Genomic DNA, 22,895 nt, shown 5'->3' with positions numbered 1-22,895 from the left:
GAGCAGTGATCCGCTTTGTACCCGTGCGACGCGCCTGCGCATTGCAGTGCATACACATGCGCAGTTTAGACCTGATCGCAGGTTGTATGAAAATGCAGCCTAACGATCAGGTCTGAATTAGGCCCAATATGTTTTCAGTTAATACAGTAAGGGTGTGTTGAGGAAAATGCAACCAAGACAGGGCTGAAAAACAGAAGCATATTTGTCTCTTGCTCAACCTACAGTATGCGTTAAAATATGATGATGATGATGATGATGATGTCTTAGATCCGGTGGGGGTGGTAGTGGTAGGTCGGGGGGAAGTGTTAGGGGTGATGGCATTCCTTGTTTTTAACAGAGCACATTTTCTCAAACTCAGGACTCCAAACAGTGCATGTTTTCAGGTCTCCTGTACATCGCCGCCCATCGCCGCCCTGCGCCACGATGCTGATCGCATATGTACTAACATATGCGATCAGCATTGCGGAGGACAACTCTTCCGATAAGAGCTGTCTTCCGCGATGCGCAGCGGCAGCCTGACTTCCGGGATTCGGCCCCAGAAGTCAGTCTGCGCATGTGCGGGGTGACGGGGGCGGCCGCAGGGCATGCTGGGAGGGATCCGATCAGATCCCTCACACATCGCCGCGGAGAGAAGCCCATACGCTTCTATGGACGTACGCCAGCTAAAGCTGGCGTACCCCGCCGCGGCGCTGTCCTGCCGGCCGGGGGTTAGTACATCAGGAAAATGCGGTAAACAGGGAGTTTACCGCATTTTCCGCTTAGTACATCCCGCCCAGAATGACAAGTGAAATAATTAGCTCCACCTTTTAAAATGTCTTAGTGAGTAATGAAGACAGCTGTGCATCTGCTAGGTGACCTGGATAACATGAGCTGTTTGGAGTCTTGAGGACCAAGTTTGGGAACCACTGTAATAGAGTATAGCATGAAGTAGCTATAATTGCTTTGAAATGTATTTAGTGAGTGTGCAGAGGATTAAATGTCACCCCAAGTTTAATTTCTTAACTACTTCTGCTACAACACAATATTTCTAAACTTTTTAATGTGTTAGGTTCAGCTAATATGCCATGCTCTGCCTTTTGTAAGTGTAACTCCGCCTACATTACATTTTAAAGTAGTAATCCCGCCTACATTGGTATTGGTACCGCCTACAGTTGATTTGGTGCCACCCACATGAGGCCACTTCTAGAAATTTTTCCAGGGCCACTTTTATTTCACAATCCGCCCCTGCATATATACACTAGAGATGAGCGCCGGAAATTTTTCGGGTTTTGTGTTTTGGTTTTGGGTTCGGTTCCGCGGCCGTGTTTTGGGTTCGACCGCGTTTTGGCAAAACCTCACCGAATTTTTTTTGTCGGATTCGGGTGTGTTTTGGATTCGGGTGTTTTTTTCCAAAAAACCTAAAAAACAGCTTAAATCATAGAATTTGGCGGTCATTTTGATCCCAAAGTATTATTAACCTCAAAAACCATAATTTCCACTCATTTTCAGTCTATTCTGAATACCTCACACCTCACAATATTATTTTTAGTCCTAAAATTTGCACCGAGGTCGCTGTGTGAGTAAGATAAGCGACCCTAGTGGCCGACACAAACACCGGGCCCATCTAGGAGTGGCACTGCAGTGTCACGCAGGATGGCCCTTCCAAAAAACCCTCCCCAAACAGCACATGACGCAAAGAAAAAAAGAGGCGCAATGAGGTAGCTGTGTGAGTAAGATTAGCGACCCTAGTGGCCGACACAAACACCGGGCCCATCTAGGAGTGGCACTGCAGTGTCACGCAGGATGTCCCTTCCAAAAAACCCTCCCCAAACAGCACATGACGCAAAGAAAAAAAGAGGCGCAATGAGGTAGCTGTGTGAGTAAGATAAGCGACCCTAGTGGCCGACACAAACACCGGGCCCATCTAGGAGTGTCACTGCAGTGTCACGCAGGATGTCCCTTCCAAAAAACCCTCCCCAAACAGCACATGACGCAAAGAAAAAAAGAGGCGCAATGAGGTAGCTGTGTGAGTAAGATAAGCGACCCTAGTGGCCGACACAAACACCGGGCCCATCTAGGAGTGGCACTGCAGTGTCACGCAGGATGTCCCTTCCAAAAAACCCTCCCCAAACAGCACATGACGCAAAGAAAAAAAGAGGCGCAATGAGGTAGCTGTGTGAGTAAGATAAGCGACCCTAGTGGCCGACACAAACACCGGGCCCATCTAGGAGTGGCACTGCAGTGTCACGCAGGATGTCCCTTCCAAAAAACCCTCCCCAAACAGCACATGACGCAAAGAAAAAAAGAGGCGCAATGAGGTAGCTGTGTGAGTAAGATAAGCGACCCTAGTGGCCGACACAAACACCGGGCCCATCTAGGAGTGGCACTGCAGTGTCACGCAGGATGTCCCTTCCAAAAAACCCTCCCCAAACAGCACATGACGCAAAGAAAAAAAGAGGCGCAATGAGGTAGCTGTGTGAGTAAGATAAGCGACCCTAGTGGCCGACACAAACACCGGGCCCATCTAGGAGTGGCACTGCAGTGTCACGCAGGATGTCCCTTCCAAAAAACCCTCCCCAAACAGCACATGACGCAAAGAAAAAAAGAGGCGCAATGAGGTAGCTGTGTGAGTAAGATAAGCGACCCTAGTGGCCGACACAAACACCGGGCCCATCTAGGAGTGGCACTGCAGTGTCACGCAGGATGTCCCTTCCAAAAAACCCTCCCCAAACAGCACATGACGCAAAGAAAAAGAAAAGAAAAAAGAGGTGCAAGATGGAATTGTCCTTGGGCCCTCCCACCCACCCTTATGTTGTATAAACAGGACATGCACACTTTAACCAACCCATCATTTCAGTGACAGGGTCTGCCACACGACTGTGACTGATATGACGGGTTGGTTTGGACCCCCACCAAAAAAGAAGCAATTAATCTCTCCTTGCACAAACTGGCTCTACAGAGGCAAGATGTCCACCTCATCATCATCCTCCGATATATCACCGTGTACATCCCCCTCCTCACAGATTATCAATTCGTCCCCACTGGAATCCACCATCTCAGCTCCCTGTGTACTTTGTGGAGGCAATTGCTGCTGGTCAATGTCTCCGCGGAGGAATTGATTATAATTCATTTTAATGAACATCATCTTCTCCACATTTTCTGGATGTAACCTCGTACGCCGATTGCTGACAAGGTGAGCGGCGGCACTAAACACTCTTTCGGAGTACACACTTGTGGGAGGGCAACTTAGGTAGAATAAAGCCAGTTTGTGCAAGGGCCTCCAAATTGCCTCTTTTTCCTGCCAGTATAAGTACGGACTGTGTGACGTGCCTACTTGGATGCGGTCACTCATATAATCCTCCACCATTCTTTCAATGGGGAGAGAATCATATGCAGTGACAGTAGACGACATGTCCGTAATCGTTGTCAGGTCCTTCAGTCCGGACCAGATGTCAGCATCAGCAGTCGCTCCAGACTGCCCTGCATCACCGCCAGCGGGTGGGCTCGGAATTCTGAGCCTTTTCCTCGCACCCCCAGTTGCGGGAGAATGTGAAGGAGGAGATGTTGTTGACAGGTCGCGTTCCGCTTGACTTGACAATTTACTCACCAGCTGGTGTTTGAACCCCAGCAGACTTGTGTCTGCCGGAAAGAGAGATCCAAGGTAGGCTTTAAATCTAGGATCGAGCACGGTGGCCAAAATGTAGTGCTCTGATTTCAACAGATTGACCACCCGTGAATCCTTGCTAAGCGAATTAAGGGCTCCATCCACAAGTCCCACATGCCTAGCGGAATCGCTCCGTGTTAGCTCCTCCTTCAATGTCTCCAGCTTCTTCTGCAAAAGCCTGATGAGGGGAATGACCTGACTCAGGCTGGCAGTGTCTGAACTGACTTCACGTGTGGCAAGTTCAAAGGGCATCAGAACCTTGCACAACGTTGAAATCATTCTCCACTGCGCTTGAGACAGGTGCATCCCACCTCCTATATCGTGCTCAATTGTATAGGCTTGAATGGCCTTTTGCTGCTCCTCCAACCTCTGAAGCATATACAGGGTTGAATTCCACCTCGTTACCACTTCTTGCTTCAGATGATGGCAGGGCAGGTTCAGTAGTTTTTGGTGGTGCTCCAGTTTTCTGTACGTGGTGCCTGTACGCCGAAAGTGTCCCGCAATTCTTCTGGCCACCGACAGCATCTCTTGCACGCCCCTGTCGTTTTTAAAAAAATTCTGCACCACCAAATTCAAGGTATGTGCAAAACATGGGACGTGCTGGAATTGGCCCAGATTTAATGCACACACAATATTGCTGGCGTTGTCCGATGCCACAAATCCACAGGAGAGTCCAATTGGGGTAAGCCATTCCGTGATGATCTTCCTCAGTTGCCGTAAGAGGTTTTCAGCTGTGTGCGTATTCTGGAAACCGGTGATACAAAGCGTAGCCTGCCTAGGAAAGAGTTGGCGTTTGCGAGATGCTGCTACTGGTGCCGCCGCTGCTGTTCTTGCGGCGGGAGTCCATACATCTACCCAGTGGGCTGTCACAGTCATATAGTCCTGACCCTGCCCTGCTCCACTTGTCCACATGTCCGTGGTTAAGTGGACATTGGGTACAGCTGCATTTTTTAGGACACTGGTGACTCTTTTTCTGAGGTCTGTGTACATTTTCAGTATCGCCTGCCTAGAGAAATGGAACCTAGATGGTATTTGGTACCGGGGACACAGTACCTCCAACAAGTCTCTAGTTGGCTCTGCAGTAATGATGGATACCGGAACCACGTTTCTCACCACCCAGGATGTCAAGGCCTCAGTTATCCGCTTTGCAGTAGGATGACTGCTGTGATATTTCATCTTCCTCGCAAAGGACTGTTGGACAGTCAATTGCTTGGTGGAAGTAGTAAAAGTGGTCTTACGACTTCCCCTCTGGGATGACCATCGACTCCCAGCAGCAACAACAGCAGCGCCAGCAGCAGTAGGCGTTACACGCAAGGATGCATCGGAGGAATCCCAGGCAGGAGAGGAATCGTCAGAATTGCCAGTGACATGGCCTGCAGGACTATTGGCATTCCTGGGGAAGGAGGAAATTGACACTGAGGGAGTTGGTGGGGTGGTTTGCGTGAGCTTGGTTACAAGAGGAAGGGATTTACTGGTCAGTGGACTGCTTCCGCTGTCGGCCCAAGTTTTTGAACTTGTCACTGACTTATTATGAATGCGCTGCAGGTGACGTATAAGGGAGGATGTTCCGAGGTGGTTAACGTCCTTACCCCTACTTATTACAGCTTGACAAAGGGAACACACGGCTTGACACCTGTTGTCCGCATTTCTGGTGAAATACTTCCACACCGAAGAGCTGATTTTTTTGGTATTTTCACCAGGCATGTCAACGGCCATATTCCTACCACGGACAACAGGTGTCTCCCCGGGTGCCTGACTTAAACAAACCACCTCACCATCAGAATCCTCCTGGTCAATTTCCTCCCCAGCGCCAGCAACACCCATATCCTCCTCATCCTGGTGTACTTCAACACTGACATCTTCAATCTGACTATCAGGAACTGGACTGCGGGTGCTCCTTCCATCACTTGCAGGGGGCGTGCAAATGGTGGAAGGCGCATGCTCTTCACGTCCAGTGTTGGGAAGGTCAGGCATCGCAACCGACACAATTGGAGTCGGACTCTCCTTGTGGATTTGGGATTTCGAAGAACGCACAGTTCTTTGCGGTGCTACTGCTTTTGCCAGCTTTAGTCTTTTCATTTTTCTAGCGAGAGGCTGAGTGCTTCCATCCTCATGTGAAGCTGAACCACTAGCCATGAACATAGGCCAGGGCCTCAGCCGTTCCTTGCCACTCCGTGTGGTAAATGGCATATTGGCAAGTTTACGCTTCTCCTCCGACAATTTTATTTTAGGTTTTGGAGTCCTTTTTTTACTGATATTTGGTGTTTTGGATTTGACATGCTCTGTACTATGACATTGGGCATCGGCCTTGGCAGACGACGTTGCTGGCATTTCATCGTCTCGGCCATGACTAGTGGCAGCAGCTTCAGCACGAGGTGGAAGTGGATCTTGATCTTTCCCTAATTTTGGAACCTCAACATTTTTGTTCTCCATATTTTAATAGGCACAACTAAAAGGCACCTCAGGTAAACAATGGAGATGGATGGATTGGATACTAGTATACAATTATGGACGGGCTGCCGAGTGCCGACACAGAGGTAGCCACAGCCGTGAACTATCGCACTGTACTGTGTCTGCTGCTAATATATAGACTGGTTGATAAAGAGATAGTATACTCGTAACTAGTATGTATGTATAAAGAAAGAAAAAAAAACCACGGTTAGGTGGTATATACAATTATGGACGGGCTGCCGAGTGCCGACACAGAGGTAGCCACAGCCGTGAACTACCGCACTGTACTGTGTCTGCTGCTAATATATAGACTGGTTGATAAAGAGATAGTATACTCGTAACTAGTATGTATGTATAAAGAAAGAAAAAAAAAACACGGTTAGGTGGTATATACAATTATGGACGGGCTGCCGAGTGCCGACACAGAGGTAGCCACAGCCGTGAACTACCGCACTGTACTGTGTCTGCTGCTAATATATAGACTGGTTGATAAAGAGATAGTATACTCGTAACTAGTATGTATGTATAAAGAAAGAAAAAAAAACCACGGTTAGGTGGTATATACAATTATGGACGGGCTGCCGAGTGCCGACATAGAGGTAGCCACAGCCGTGAACTACCGCACTGTACTGTGTCTGCTGCTAATATATAGACTGGTTGATAAAGAGATAGTATACTCGTAACTAGTATGTATGTATAAAGAAAGAAAAAAAAACCACGGTTAGGTGGTATATACAATTATGGACGGGCTGCCGAGTGCCGACACAGAGGTAGCCACAGCCGTGAACTACCGCACTGTACTGTGTCTGCTGCTAATATAGACTGGTTGATAAAGAGATAGTATACTCGTAACTAGTATGTATGTATAAAGAAAGAAAAAAAAAACCACGGTTAGGTGGTATATACAATTATGGACGGGCTGCCGAGTGCCGACACAGAGGTAGCCACAGCCGTGAACTACCGCACTGTACTGTGTCTGCTGCTAATATAGACTGGTTGATAAAGAGATAGTATACTCGTAACTAGTATGACTATAAAGAAAGAAAAAAAAACCACGGTTAGGTGGTATATACAATTATGGACGGGCTGCCGAGTGCCGACACAGAGGTAGCCACAGCCGTGAACTACCGCACTGTACTGTGTCTGCTGCTAATATAGACTGGTTGATAAAGAGATAGTATACTACTAATATTATATATACTGGTGGTCAGGTCACTGGTCACTAGTCACACTGGCAGTGGCACTCCTGCAGCAAAAGTGTGCACTGTTTAATTTTAATATAATATTATGTACTCCTGGCTCCTGCTATAACCTATAACTGGCACTGCAGTGCTCCCCAGTCTCCCCCACAATTATAAGCTGTGTGAGCTGAGCACAGTCAGATATATATATACACATTGATGCAGCACACTGGGCTGAGCAGTGCACACAGATATGGTATGTGACTGAGTCACTGTGTGTATCGTTTTTTTCAGGCAGAGAACGGATATATTAAATAAAACAAACAACTGCACTGTCTGGTGGTCACTGTGGTCGTCAGTCACTAAACTCTGCACTCTCTTCTACAGTATCACAGCCTCAGGTCAATCTCTCTCTCTCTCTCTCAACCCTAATCTAAATGGAGAGGACGCCAGCCACGTCCTCTCCCTATCAATCTCAATGCACGTGTGAAAATGGCGGCGACGCGCGGCTCCTTATATAGAATCCGAGTCTCGCGAGAATCCGACAGCGTCATGATGACGTTCGGGCGCGCTCGGGTTAACCGAGCAAGGCGGGAGGATCCGAGTCTGCTCGGACCCGTGAAAAAAACATGAAGTTCGTGCGGGTTCGGATTCAGAGAAACCGAACCCGCTCATCTCTAATATACACACACACACACACACACACACACACACACACACACACACGTATATATATATATATATATATATATATATATAAAAATAGGATTTTAATATCTACCGGTAAATCCTTTTCTCTTAGTCCGTAGAGGATGCTGGGGTCACTTAAAAAACCATGGGGTATAGACGGGATCCGCAGGAGACATGGGCACTTTAAGACTTTCAAAGGGTGTGACCTGGCTCCTTCCTCTATGCCCCTCCTCCAGACTCCAGTTTAAGGAAACTGTGCCCAGGGAGACGGACATTTCGAGGAAAAGGATTTATTGTTAAACCACGGTGAGCATCTTACCAGCTCACACCTCAAGCATGCCGCAGAACGTGGCATTCAATAGAACACAAGCCAACAGCATGAAGAATTTTCAGCACTATGCTGACAAAAACCGTAACACAACCTGTGTGTAACCACAACCAATAACTGCAGATACAGTACGCACCGGGACGGGCGCCCAGCATCCTCTACGGACTAAGAGAAAAGGATTTACCGGTAGGTATTAAAATCCTATTTTCTCATACGTCCTAGAGGATGCTGGGGTCACTTCAAGAACTATGGGGTTTATACCAAAGCTCTAGAACGGGCGGAAGAGTGCGGATGACTCTGCAGCACCGATTGACCAAACTTAAGGTGTTCATCTGCCAAGGTGTCAAACTTGTAGAACTTTTAAGTGCGGGGGGGGGGGAGGTGGGAACATTTTGGCATCTAGTGTGGGATTGCCCGAGGTTGAGAGTGTTCTGGTTGGGGGTCAGGTCAATTCTGGAGAGTACGGGAGTGACTGGCGGACTGCTTACCCCACAATTCTGTATTCTGGGGATGGGATGCTCTACTTCTCTGTCTGTTTCGATGGGTCTTTATGCTCGCAGTGTATGTGCCTTGGCTAAGGTTTGCATTGCGAGGCTATGGATGGCCCCTAGAGGCCCTTTAGTTTCTGCGCTCAAGACCTTAGTTAATGATACAATAATTAAGAAAAGATATGTATATATGAAACAAAACGCATCAGCCAAATTTGAAAGGGTCTGGTCTCCATGGCTTGACTCCCCCCATTCTCACCTGGTCCCGCAACTATAGTGGGCACTAAAGTGCTAACTTACCAAAAATTTGCTGTTTAATGATGTATATTTGAGATGCTTGGCGGTTGAGCCCTGCGTGTTTGTCTACTTATATGCATGATTAATGTGGTCCTGAATCAGATGATTCCTTCTCACTTTGCTTCTGTTTTTTGTTTTTTATTTTTCTTATTGGTTAGTTTAAGGGCGAAAATATTAAAGTTAATGAGGATTTATATATTTGGTTACGGATCTAACAGACCCAAATGGCCCGAACAATAGGAAATTTTTGTATATTCCCTCATGGACATGGTCTGTTATTCCACTGCTGTAAACTTATTTAAAAAATGAGGTTCTGATTCGAGTTAATTGATTTATTTTTTGTGATATGATGATGCTCTGCAATGTCTGTACCTTATTCTCCAGACATCTGAATAAAAATTACTTTATTAAAAAAAAAAACTTGTAGAACTTTGCAAATGTGTTTGACCCCGACCAAGTAGCTGCTCGGCAAAGTTGCAATGCCGAGACCCCCTGGACAGCCGCCCAGGATGAGCCCACCTTTCTAGTAGAATGGGCTTTCAATGATACCGGCAATCCAGCCGTGGAATGAGCGTGCTGAATGGTGTTCCAGATCCAGCATGCAATGATCTGCTTGGAAGCAGGACACCCAACCTTGTTGGGAGCATACAGGACAAACAGAGCCGCTGTTTTCCTAATCTGAGCCGTTCTGGCGACATAAATCTTCAAAACTCTGACTACATCCAGAGATTTTGCCTGAGTGAAGGCGTCAGAAGCCTCAGGCACCACAATAGGTTGGTTGATGTGGAAAGAGGAAACCACCTTCGGTAGAAATTGCTGACTTGTCCTCAATTCAGCTCTATCTTCCTGGAAGATCAAATAAGGCCTCTTGTAAGACAAGGCCGCCAACTCAGACACCCGCCTTGCAGATGCCAAGGCCAATAGGATGACCACTTTCCAAGTGAGGAATTTCAACTCCACCTTCCGGAAAGGTGTAAACCAATGTGATTGAAGGAAATGTAACACCACATTACGATCCCAAGGTGCCCCTGGAGGCACAAATGAAGGTTGGACGCGCAACACGTCTTTCACGCAAAACTGAACTTCCGGAAGGGAAGCTAATGGTTTCAGAATTTTTTTGCCAATGCTGAAAACTGGACCATAATGGAGTCCAACTGCAGTCTGCATTTCCCCCAGCCTGTAGGAAACGGAGAAAAACGCCCTAACTGAAACACTTCCGTTGAAACGTTCTTGGATTCACACCAAGACACATATTTTCTCCAAAAACGGTGGTAATGTTTAGATGTTACTCCGTTCCTGGCCTGAATAAGTGGGGATGACTTCCTTGGGAATACCCTTTCAGGATATGATTCGGCGCTCAACAGTCATGCCGTCAAATGTAGCAGCGGCAAGTCTAGGTACACGCACGGTACCTACCGTAGTAGGTCCTCGCGAAGAGGAAAAGGCCCAGGATCTTTTAATGATCAACTCCTGAAGATCTGGGCACCAAGCCCTCCTTGGCCAGTCTGGGGCAGTGAAAATTGCCCGAACCATTGTTCTTATTATTATCCCGAGAACTTTTGGGATCAGTGGAAGTGGAAGGAATACACTGACTGGAATAGCCACTGGGTCACCAGAGCATCTACTGCTATTGCTGAGGGTCTCTTGACCTGGAACAATTTTTCTGAAGCTTCTCGTTGAGACGAGAAGTCATCTTGTCTACTGGAGGAACTCCCCAAAGACTTGTCACCTCTGCGAAGACTTCTTGGTGGAGGTCCCACTCTCCTGGATGTAGATCGTGTCTGCTGAGGAAGCATGCTTTCCAGTTGTCCACCGGAATGAAAATTGCCGACAGAGCCCTTACATATTTTTCTGCCCAGAGGAGGATCTTCGTCACCTCTGCCATTTCCGCTCTGCTTTTTGTTCCGTCTTGCTGTTACCATATCCAACTGGATCTGCACGGGGTGATCTTGAAGAAGATGTACCGCCTGTTGAAGGTCGTTGTAAATGGCTCTCAATTCCAGCATATTCATGTGAAGGCAGGCTTCCCGACTTTAGCTTTTTTCTTGGAAGCTTTTCTCTTGAGTGACAGCTCCCCAGCCTCGGAGACTTGCATCCGTGGTTACCAGGACCCAGTCCTGAATCCCGAACCTGCGTCTCTAGTAAGTGCGAGGTGTGGAGCCACCACAGGAGCGAAATCCTGGCTTTTGACAACAGTATTATCTTCCAGTGCATGTGTAGGTGGGAACCGGACCCCTCGTCCAACAGGACCCACTAGAACACCTTGGCAAGGAAACTGCCAACTGAATGGCCTTGTAGGCCACAACCATCTTTTCTAATGTATTGATGGATTGACACTCCAGCTGGTCTCGGAATTTGTATGACCAGACTCTGGATCACCAGAGCCTTTTCCACTGTAAAAAAAGCTCTCTGTAGTATCTAGTATTATTCCCAAAACTGACAACCGCGTTGATGGGCCATCAGTGATTCTGGCAAATTCAGGAGCCAACCCTGTTGTTGAAGAACTGTCAGGGAGAGTGCAACGATTTGCCCAACTGGTTTCTTGATCTCGCCGTTATCAGGAGACTGTCCCAGTACGGGATAAATGTGACTCCGTACTAAAGAAGGAGAACCATCATTACTGCCATCACCCTGGTGAAATTGGTAATGACCATCCTGAATAGCAAACCTCAGGTAAATCTAATGCGGAGGCAAATGTAATTAGACCTCCTTTATTCTTTTTTCAGATTGGATCTCACTGCCCTGAGAGATTCCATCTTGGATTTGAATTTCTTTAAATAGAAATTAAGGGATGTCAGCTTTAGGATTGGTCTGACCTAGCCGTCTGGCTTCGGGAGCACGAAGAGGCTTGAATAACAGCCTACTCCCTATTGTGACAGGGTACACCAGCACCATGACCTGATCCTGACACAACTCTTGTGTTGCATCGCATACTACCTCCCCGTCCGGAGGAGAATCGGTAATAATGAAGAATTGGTGAGGGGAAAACGCCTGGAAACTCCAGTATGCCCCCTTGGGACACTATTCGTAAAACCCACGGGTCCAAGTCCGTTCCAGGACCGACTGAAAAGTTTTAGACGTGGCCCCACCGGTATGGGCTCCCGCAAGAGAGTCCCAGCGTCATGCAGTGGATCTGGCAGAAACAGAAGATGATTTCTGCTCCTGTGACCTTGAAGAGGCTGCTGACCTCTTCCCTTTTCTCCTTCCTCTATCTGCAAAGAAAAAAAGGGAAGCCGTATCTTTTGGGCCAACATGACTGAATCCGACAATTATGTGTCATCATCCGTTGTGAGGGAACACAGGCCCAGAAGGTAGACTTACCAGCGGCATCTGCCGAGATCAAATTAACTAGGCCGTCACCAGGCTTCACCTTCATTGGGAAGAGACTCCATATCTTCTCGGAGTCAGCCTCAACATTCCATTGGTGAATCCACAACGCCCTCCTAGCCGAGACCGCCATGGAATCGGCCCGCGAACCCAAGAGTCCTCTATCCCTTGCAGTCACACGAGAGCATGCTGCAGCATCCTTGATATGACCCAACGTAAGGAGTATCCCATCTCTCCCCAGGGTATCTATAACGGACGACCAGACAACCGACCATTTTTGAATACTACTACTCCCCATGCGCATGTAATGGCAGGTCTAACTGACGTACGCGTGGACACATAACTAGAACATAACGTAGCTTCCTACATATGATCTGCTGGCTTTGTGACAGGGCCCTGTGCAGAACAGGGGGTGACACCCACTTTATTCTATCCGCAGCGGGAATAGAATAAACAATCGGAATCCTCTTGAGGATTTGAAATCATCTTGTCAGGGCTGACCCAGACCTACTCAAACAGAGCGCTCAGCACATGAGAATGAAGAATGTTACTTCAGCAGTATTATAAATTTATATATATATAATATAAATACATATACATATATATATATATACATACATACATACAAATATACATACTTATATATATATACACACATAGACCTCTTTGTTCGGAACAGCAGGGTCCACAGTGACGTTAATACGTCCTTATTATGTACTAAACATGTACTACTAAATGCTCTTCTTTTTGGATCTCATCAGGAAGCATTATGGTCGACACCGGATTTAGCATCTGTGTCGGTATAAGGGAGTAGTAACTGGGCAAAATAACCTGTTTGCGACCCCGAGGGGTCTGAGGAAAATATAGCTATGAACAAGACATCCATAAATATTCCTGTGTCTATTACACCGATTTATTCATCCTTTACTATATATATACATATATACATAACCCTTTCTAATATGCATCACATTAACATTCAATTTTTTACCCAGTCATATATCGGTGGTGCCGACAGGGCCACCCGCCTGCGTCTGTGTCCCTAATATAGTTTTACTTGGGAAAAATATTCATCCACCTACATGTTGACACACAGGGCTGGACTGGCCATCTGGCACTTCTGGTAAATGCCAAAAGGGCCGATGGCCACGTGGGCCGGTCCAGCGCTGACCGAGACACGCTGCCGCTCAGTCCGGCGGCAGCATGTCTCAGCTGTCAGGAGAGCGCCCGCCAGCGTGGCTGTGTCTGGCGCGGCGGCGCATAGCGGACTTCAAACCAGCCGCCGGTTCGCGAGCCAGTCAGAGCTCGCGGACCGGCAGCCAATCAGAAGCCGCCGGTCCGCGAGCTCTGATTGGCTCATGAACTGGCGGCTGGTTTGAACGAAGTCCGCTATACGCCGCCGCGCCAGACACAGCCGCGCTGGCGGGCGCTACCTCTCCTGACTCACCCGTCCCTCACAGCCGGAGCCCGGAGGAGGAGCAGCAGCAGCAGCAGTGCAGCAGCGGTAAGCAGCTGCAGCACTGGCTGCTGTGGGGGCAATTGTATACCTGGCTGGCACTGTGGGGGCAATTAGCTGGCACTGTGGGGCATTTGTATACCTGGCACTGTGGGGGCAATTGTTTACCTGGCACTGTGGGGGCATTTGTATACCTGGCACTGTGGGGGCATTTGTGGATCTGGCACTGTGGGGGCATTTGTGGATCTGGCACTGTGGGGGCATTTGTATACCTGGCACTGTGGGGCATTTGTATACCTGGCACTATGGGGGCAATTGTTTACCTGGCACTGTGGGGGCATTTGTATACCTGGCACTGTGGGGGCATTTGTGGATCTGGCACTGTGGGGGCATTTGTGGATCTGGCACTGTGGGGGCATTTGTGGATCTGGCACTGTGGGGACATTTGTGGATCTGGCACTGTGGGGGCATTTGTGGACCTGGCACTGTGGGGGCATTTGTATACCTGGCACTGTGGGGGCATTTGTGGATCTGGCACTGTGGGGGCACTTGTGGATCTGGCACTGTGGGGGCATTTGTGGATCTGGCACTGTGGGGGCATTTGTATACCTGGTACTGTGGGGCATTTCTATACCTGCCACTGTGGGGGCAATTGTGGATCTGGCACTGCACTATTGGGGGCATATAATGTAAATTTCGGCTCATACCGGGTGCTGTAATGTGAATTTTGGCTCATACTGTGTGGTATAATGTGAAAGAGGCACCAGTACTAGATAGTATAAGCGGTCCTACTATTGTGGTGCATAATGCGTATAAGGGGTGTATGGTGTGGTAAACTACACTGAAGGCCATGCCCCTTTTGAGTGGCCACGCCCCCTTTTCCAGAGCGCATAATTACAAAATTCACATTTCCATACCCCCACTTAAAAATTTCCTCTTCAACCACTGGTTGTGTGTATTTTAATAGAGAATGATGTACGCTTGTATGTTGTTAGAATATTAATTATATTTGTAAGAGCACAGACTAATAAGTGGGAGGAGTCAGGAATAGTAAGGGGAGGAGTCACAGAGGTGGGCCTGTGTGCTTCGAAAATGCCAGGGCCTATTTTTAGTCCCAGTCCGGCCCTGTTGACACACATGTACCAAGTACCATCAGGAGTCGGCCGTGCCGACAGGGTCCCTCCCACAGCCGTTATTGCGAAGCACTCTGCTTCAGACATGCCGACACATGTGTACCAAACATGTCAGAGAGACACAGATAGAGTTTGCCAGCTCATAACCCAGCACTTAATCAACAGTTCTGAACATTATAGAATGCCCCCAAACCTGCAGCGCTTTTATATTAAACATATATTGCACCAATTTGACTGTGCCCCCCCCCCCCCCGCCCCATTTTGCACCCTGATACATTCAGCAGTGTGAGGAAGGACCAGTGTCTCTGCAATAGAAAATGGCGCTGGCTGTGTGAGATGTGAGGGCTAAGCCCTGCCCCCGTAATGGCGCGCTCCAGTCCCACTATTTTAGGTAAAATCTTTATACTGGCGGGGGTTAGGACAGTGCCCCAGCACCTATGTCCCCTGTTGCCAGTCTTATAATTGTATAATTAAGGTATATATGCTGCCCAGGGCGCAACGCCCCCCCCACCCCCACCCCCCCGCGCCCTGCACCCTGGAGTGCCTCTGTGTGTGGGAGCATGGCACGCAGCGTGCGATCGCTGTGCGGTACCTCAGAAGCCGGTACTGATGTCTTCTTTGCTTCTTCTACTCACCTGTCTTCTGACTTCTGGCTCTGCAAGGGGGGTGACGGCCGGCTCTGGGAATGAGCCCCTTAGGCGTACCTAGTGATCAAACCCTCAGGAGCTAATGGTGTCCTCAGGGCCGTCTTTTCGTATGGGCTCAATGGGCTCTTGCCCAAGGGCCCCAGGAGTATAAGGGCCCTAGGCTGATAGCTGAGGGTCCCCTCTTTCCAGAGGTACCAAATTTTTTAAAATCGGCCATAGGGAACCAGAGATATCCGACTTCAAAGCAGTGGTCCCCATCCAAGCCTGTTAATTGCTCTTGCCAGCCAGATATCTCGGGCTCTGTATGATGTAGAGTTTTTCTGAGGGTACATTTCAAAAGCTGGGACTCTCCACTTTTGGTGGACACTGGCATCTTGTTTCTACTATGTCCAGAACCAGAGATATCAGCCTTCAAGCAGCTGGTCCCTGCTCCAGCTCCACACGCCTGGGATGCAGTTTTATATTTTCATTGGTGGATTGCTCTGGCTCCTGAACTCTGATCCCCAAGTCCCCAGAACCTCCTGACAGGTGAGACTTTCTCATTTTTATCCCATTCAAATCTAAGAAATCATTTTCCAGGAACTTGAGATATCTACAGTCATGCAAGCTGCTCTCTCACCAGAAAATGATGAATATTAAGCCCACTCCGCTATCCACACCTCCCCTGTGTATTAAACACTCCCTGCCACCCTGGAGGTTATGTACCGGGCCCCTTCATTCAGCCCAATGCCACCTTCTACAGTTTAGTGTTCTCCATCCTGCCCCATCTGTGCAGTAAAGGAGTAATTAGCAGATTACTGCTCCAGGTTCTACATGCTGAGCGGAAGATAGAACCCCCCAACCACCGCAGGACATCAAAGCTGCCGCTGATAGCCCCCCCCACCCCCCTTCCTTGAGGATGGGTAGGGGCCCCAGTACATTGCTGTGCCCAGGGGCCCACACTGCTGTTAAGACGGCCCTGGGTGTCCTGTAGCCAAAGAAGCAGAGCCTTGAAACTCACAGAAGTAGGTCTGACTTCTCTCCCCTAAGTCCCACGAAGCAGGAAGACTGTTGCCAGCAGTACTCCCTGAAAATAAAAAACCTAACATAAAGCATACTTATCTACTCTCCCGGAAGCTGCGGGATGCTCCTGTTTTTTGGGGTAGCCCCCCGCACCCCCGGAAGAGTGGGCAGGTCTCCCGCATCCTGCTCGCACCCTAGTGATGCGAGCAGGATGGAGAGATAACCTCTCGCGGGTCCGTCGGGTGGAGAAGGGGTTAAAATGACGCAAATCGCGTCATTTTAGCCCCGCCCCCTTCCTGCGGATCCGCGAATTACGGCATTTCCCGATGCGGGGGGCTGGATTAGTGATGTCACAGTCCGGCCCCGCCCTCCGAAGACATCTGCAGCGTCTCCTCTCCGGGCTTCTCCCGGAGAGGAGAAATAAAATGTAGGTAAGTATGACATAAAGTCTTTTCAGAGAAACTCAGTAGAGCTCCTCAGTGTGCATCCAGTCTGCTTGGGCACAGATTCTAAACTGGAGTCTGGAGGAGGGGCATAGAGGGGGGAGCCAGGTCACACCCTTTGAAAGTCTTAAAGTGCCCATGTCTCCTGCGGATCCCGTCTATACTCCATGGTTCTTTAAGTGATCCCAGCATCCTCTAGGACGTATGAGAAATATAGTTTAGACTTTAGACAAACAATTTGGTACTTTCCAACTCCAGCAAATCACTTCTGCTCACTTTTCTTTTAGTTTTCACTTACACAGATGTTAGCAAAGCTGACTAACTAGTGTATACAGTATGTAGAAAACAAACTGTGGAAGAATGTCATTGTACAGTGCGCCGGTGCATGCCGAAGGCCGTCGGGCCGCTACGTTCGCCTCTGCCTGATTGACAGGCAGAGGTGGTCGCTGGGCGGGGGGGCATGGAACAGCTGCGTTTGGCCGCCGTTTCGTGGGCGCGGTCCGGCCAACGCAGGTGTGTCCGGATCGGACTTGGGGCGGCCGGGGAGCGATGAGTAGCTCCCCGCCAGCACGATAAAGCTGCGCTGGTCGGGAGCTACTCTGAAGTGCAAAGGTATCGCCGCTGTGCGATGCCTTTGCACTTCTGGGGATGGGGAGGGGGGGGGAAGCACTGAAATGCGGGGCGGGATAGCCCTGTGCTGGGCATCCCTCCGCATATCAGTGTGAATGATCGTAGCTGTGCTAAATTTAGCACAGCTACGATCATCTCGGAATGACCCCCAATGGGCCTAATTCAGAGTTGATCGCAGCAGCAAAGTTGTTAGCAGTTGGGCAAAACCCTGTGCACTGCAGGTGGGGCAGATATAACATGTGCTGAGAGAGTTAGATTTGGGTGGGGTGTGTTCAAACTGAAATCTAAATTGCAGTGTAAAAATAAAGCAGCCAGAATTTACCCTGCACAGAAACAAAATAAGTAACCCACCCAAATCTAACTCTCTCTGCACATGTTATATCTGCCACACCTGCAGTGCACATGGTTTTGCCCAACTGCTAACAAATTTGCTGCTGCGATCAACTCTGAATTACCCCCAATGTTTCTCCTTAGGGGAGAAACATACTTAGGGGTCTATTTACTAATTGGTTTTGTCATAACTACATTGTTATATCTTACAAAGTTATGGTTACCAGATAATAGCGGGATGAGTTTATGCAAACAAAATATGACTTTAACGTTCATATTTATCAAACTTATTTTTACTAAATAACACCCTATTCACATTATTGTAGCATCATAGGAATGTATTAAAGGGCAATTGGAGGAAAACTCACAAAATTATATATTTATATATATTTATATATCTTAAACACACAGACTTTTTATATAATATTTGTAATAATTTTGTATACACTGAACCATCAGAAAGCAAAGGTGTCACTATCTCAGTCGTGCTGAAAAAAAATCTGTACAGTATTTTATGAATATTCTGTATTTTGGATATGGGAGACTCAGTCTGTACAAAACGTTATTTTTTATGGCTAAGCAGAGCATATGTACTTTATGGGAGACACTTCATTACACAATGTGAAAAATGTGAGGTATGCAGCAATAGCATTATACTTACTTACTGTCCCAGAACCTCTGGGAGACTTCAGAATTTTTGGGGAGTCCCCTGGGCTCACAGAAGAGCAGGTGTTCCTCCCACATCCTGCCCACTACTGAGTGAAATGGGAAGGATGGGGATAATAATGCAGAAAACAACTGTCTGTGGGGATAGTGCATGCCAATATTATAATTATTATTAAGGCAATTCTATGATTATAGCCTCATTTGACTCCACCCCTTCTTCATAGAAGTGCGATTTGCAGCATTGTGCCACAAGGTAATAGGGCCTCATGACACAAATAATCCAGCCCCACCCCCATCACCGGACACCTGCATCTCCTCTCTTCACAAAGCACTCCCAACCACGGTCCTCAAGGCACACCAACAGTGCAGCTTTTAGTGATATCCAGGCTGCAGCACAGATGGTTAAATCAAAATAACTGAGCTACTAATTAAGTCACCTGTGCTGAAGTCTGGACATCACTAAAATCTGCACTGTTAAGGGCCCTACACATTTGGCGATCTGCTGCCGAGCTGCCCGACGGCTGATACGGCCGACAGGCGACCCGGCGGCGGGGGGAGGGGGGGGCAGTGACGGGGGGAGTGAAGTTTCTTCACTCCCCCCCGTCACACGGCTCCATAGAAGTGCATGATATGAACGTTATCTCGTTCATTAATGAACGAGATTGTTCATATCTTGCAGTCAAATCGCCCAGAGTGTAGGGCCTGTCAGTGTGCCTTGAGGACCGTGGTTGGGAATACGTGATCTAAGGCATTACACAGCACTGGCCCATAGGTACATATCAAAATAGCCATGGTTCCATGCCATTAACATGCTATAGGCAGATATAAAATTATAAACTAAGAAAAATTGTAATTTCAAATAAATTACCTGTGTTGATTTTCCATTGCCTAATGACGTCATATGTTTATGAAATGTACATGTGCCGTTCACCATGGGAGGTTTCCATGCCCAAAAAAAAGAAAACATTCCATCCATTTTTAGAGAGAAGTTAGTTGGCGGAGGAATATATTCTGTGTAGGAAAGCAAAGAACAAAAGAAGAGACGTTTGTATTGTACTATATAATGGGACGGTATCCGGACTCCAGGTCGACAGCACAAAGGTCGACACACCTTAGGTCGACGCCAATTGGTCGACACACCTTAGGTCGACATGGACAAAAGGTCGACATGGACAAAAGGTCGACAGGAACAAGGTCGACATGGAAAAAGGTCGACATGAGTTTTTCACGATTTTTTTCTTTTTTTGAACCTTTTCATACTTAACGATCCACGTGGACTACGATTGGAACGGTAAAGTGTGCCGAGCGAAGCGGCAGCGGAGCGAAGGCACCATGCCCGAAACATGGCGAGCGAAGCGAGCCATGCGAGGGGACGCGGTGCACTAATTGGGGTTCCCGGTCACTCTACGAAGAAAACGACACAAAAAAAACACATAAAAAACTCATGTCGACCTTTTTCCATGTCGACCTTGTTCCTGTCGACCTTTTGTCCATATCGACATAAGGTGTGTCGACTAATTGGCGTCGACCTAAGGTGTGTCGACCTTTGTGCTGTCGACCCTCAGTCCCAGACCCAATGGGATTTAGCAACAGGTTTCATTACTGTTTCACATTAGGCAGTTCAGCAGCTTTCTCTTACAAAGCAGTTAATCCCTGTGTATTACATGAGGCATACTGGTAATAAGTAGAGATGAGCGCCTGAAATTTTTCGGGTTTTGTGTTTTGGTTTTGGGTTCGGTTCCGCGGCCGTGTTTTGGGTTCGAACGCGTTTTGGCAAAACCTCACCGAATTTTTTTTGTCGGATTCGGGTGTGTTTTGGATTCGGGTGTTTTTTTCAAAAAACACTAAAAAACAGCTTAAATCATAGAATTTGGGGGTCATTTTGATCCCAAAGTATTATTAACCTCAAAAACCATAATTTACACTCATTTTCAGTCTATTCTGAATACCTCACACCTCACAATATTATTTTTAGTCCTAAAATTTGCACCGAGGTCGCTGTGTGAGTAAGATAAGCGACCCTAGTGGCCGACACAAACACCGGGCCCATCTAGGAGTGGCACTGCAGTGACACGCAGGATGTCCCTTCCAAAAAACCCTCCCCAAACAGCACATGACGCAAAGAAAAAAAGAGGCGCAATGCGGTAGCTGTGTGAGTAAGATTAGCGACCCTAGTGGCCGACACAAACACCGGGCCCATCTAGGAGTGGCACTGCAGTGTCACGCAGGATGGCCCTTCCAAAAAACCCTCCCCAAACAGCACATGACGCAAAGAAAAAAAGAGGCGCAATGAGGTAGCTGTGTGAGTAAGATTAGCGACCCTAGTGGCCGACACAAACACCGGGCCCATCTAGGAGTGGCACTGCAGTGTCACGCAGGATGTCCCTTCCAAAAAACCCTCCCCAAACAGCACATGACGCAAAGAAAAAAAGAGGCGCAATGAGGTAGCTGACTGTGTGAGTAAGATTAGCGACCCTAGTGGCCGACACAAACACCGGGCCCATCTAGGAGTGGCACTGCAGTGTCACGCAGGATGTCCCTTCCAAAAAACCCTCCCCAATCAGCACATGATGCAAAGAAAAAGAAAAGAAAAAAGAGGTGCAAGATGGAATTGTCCTTGGGCCCTCCCACCCACCCTTATGTTGTATAAACAAAACAGGACATGCACACTTTAACCAACCCATCATTTCAGTGACAGGGTCTGCCACACGACTGTGACTGATATGACGGGTTGGTTTGGACCCCCCCCAAAAAAGAAGCAATTAATCTCTCCTTGCACAAACTGGCTCTACAGAGGCAAGATGTCCACCTCATCTTCACCCTCCGATATATCACCGTGTACATCCCCCTCCTCACAGATTATCAATTCGTCCCCACTGGAATCCACCATCTCAGCTCCCTGTGTACTTTGTGGAGGCAATTGCTGCTGGTCAATGTCTCCGCGGAGGAATTGATTATAATTCATTTTAATGAACATCATCTTCTCCACATTTTCTGGATGTAACCTCGTACGCCGATTGCTGACAAGGTGAGCGTCGGCACTAAACACTCTTTCGGAGTACACACTTGTGGGAGGGCAACTTAGGTAGAATAAAGCCAGTTTGTGCAAGGGCCTCCAAATTGCCTCTTTTTCCTGCCAGTATAAGTACGGACTGTGTGACGTGCCTACTTGGATGCGGTCACTCATATAATCCTCCACCATTCTATCAATGTTGAGAGAATCATATGCAGTGACAGTAGACGACATGTCCGTAATCGTTGTCAGGTCCTTCAGTCCGGACCAGATGTCAGCATCAGCAGTCGCTCCAGACTGCCCTGCATCACCGCCAGCGGGTGGGCTCGGAATTCTGAGCCTTTTCCTCGCACTCCCAGTTGCGGGAGAATGTGAAGGAGGAGATGTTGACAGGTCGCGTTCCGCTTGACTTGACAATTTTGTCACCAGCAGGTCTTTCAACCCCAGCAGACTTGTGTCTGCCGGAAAGAGAGATCCAAGGTAGGCTTTAAATCTAGGATCGAGCACGGTGGCCAAAATGTAGTGCTCTGATTTCAACAGATTGACCACCCGTGAATCCTTGTTAAGCGAATTAAGGGCTGCATCCACAAGTCCCACATGCCTAGCGGAATCGCTCCGTGTTAGCTCCTCCTTCAATGTCTCCAGCTTCTTCTGCAAAAGCCTGATGAGGGGAATGACCTGACTCAGGCTGGCAGTGTCTGAACTGACTTCACGTGTGGCAAGTTCAAAGGGCATCAGAACCTTGCACAACGTTGAAATCATTCTCCACTGCACTTGAGACAGGTGCATTCCACCTCCTATATCGTGCTCAATTGTATAGGCTTGAATGGCCTTTTGCTGCTCCTCCAACCTCTGAAGCATATAGAGGGTTGAATTCCACCTCGTTACCACTTCTTGCTTCAGATGATGGCAGGGCAGGTTCAGTAGTTTTTGGTGGTGCTCCAGTCTTCTGTACGTGGTGCCTGTACGCCGAAAGTGTCCCGCAATTTTTCTGGCCACCGACAGCATCTCTTGCACGCCCCTGTCGTTTTTTAAAAAATTCTGCACCACCAAATTCAAGGTATGTGCAAAACATGGGACGTGCTGGAATTTGCCCATATTTAATGCACACACAATATTGCTGGCGTTGTCCGATGCCACAAATCCACAGGAGAGTCCAATTGGGGTAAG

General features: G+C 48.1%; 1 protein-coding gene across 2 annotated transcripts in view; it reads right to left on the bottom strand.

Moving 5' to 3' along the window:
• Window positions 1-22,895, bottom strand: part of LOC134949111 (interleukin-13 receptor subunit alpha-1-like) — a 238,155-nt gene that overhangs the window by 156,692 nt on the left and 58,568 nt on the right. Inside the window, exon 2 of one of the 2 annotated variants that reach the window (XM_063937501.1) lies at window positions 19,581-19,723. The exons of the other annotated variant lie outside the window; for it this stretch is intronic. Coding sequence (XP_063793571.1) covers window positions 19,581-19,723 — 143 coding nt within the window. The remainder of the gene's footprint in view (window positions 1-19,580; window positions 19,724-22,895) is intronic. 2 annotated transcript variants of the gene reach the window in all.

The sequence above is a fragment of the Pseudophryne corroboree genome, chromosome 8 (assembly GCF_028390025.1).
Source record: "Pseudophryne corroboree isolate aPseCor3 chromosome 8, aPseCor3.hap2, whole genome shotgun sequence".
NCBI lineage: Eukaryota > Metazoa > Chordata > Amphibia > Anura > Myobatrachidae > Pseudophryne > Pseudophryne corroboree.
The sequence above is the reverse complement of the archived record's forward strand: the minus strand, read 5'-3'. Positions and strand labels throughout refer to the sequence as shown.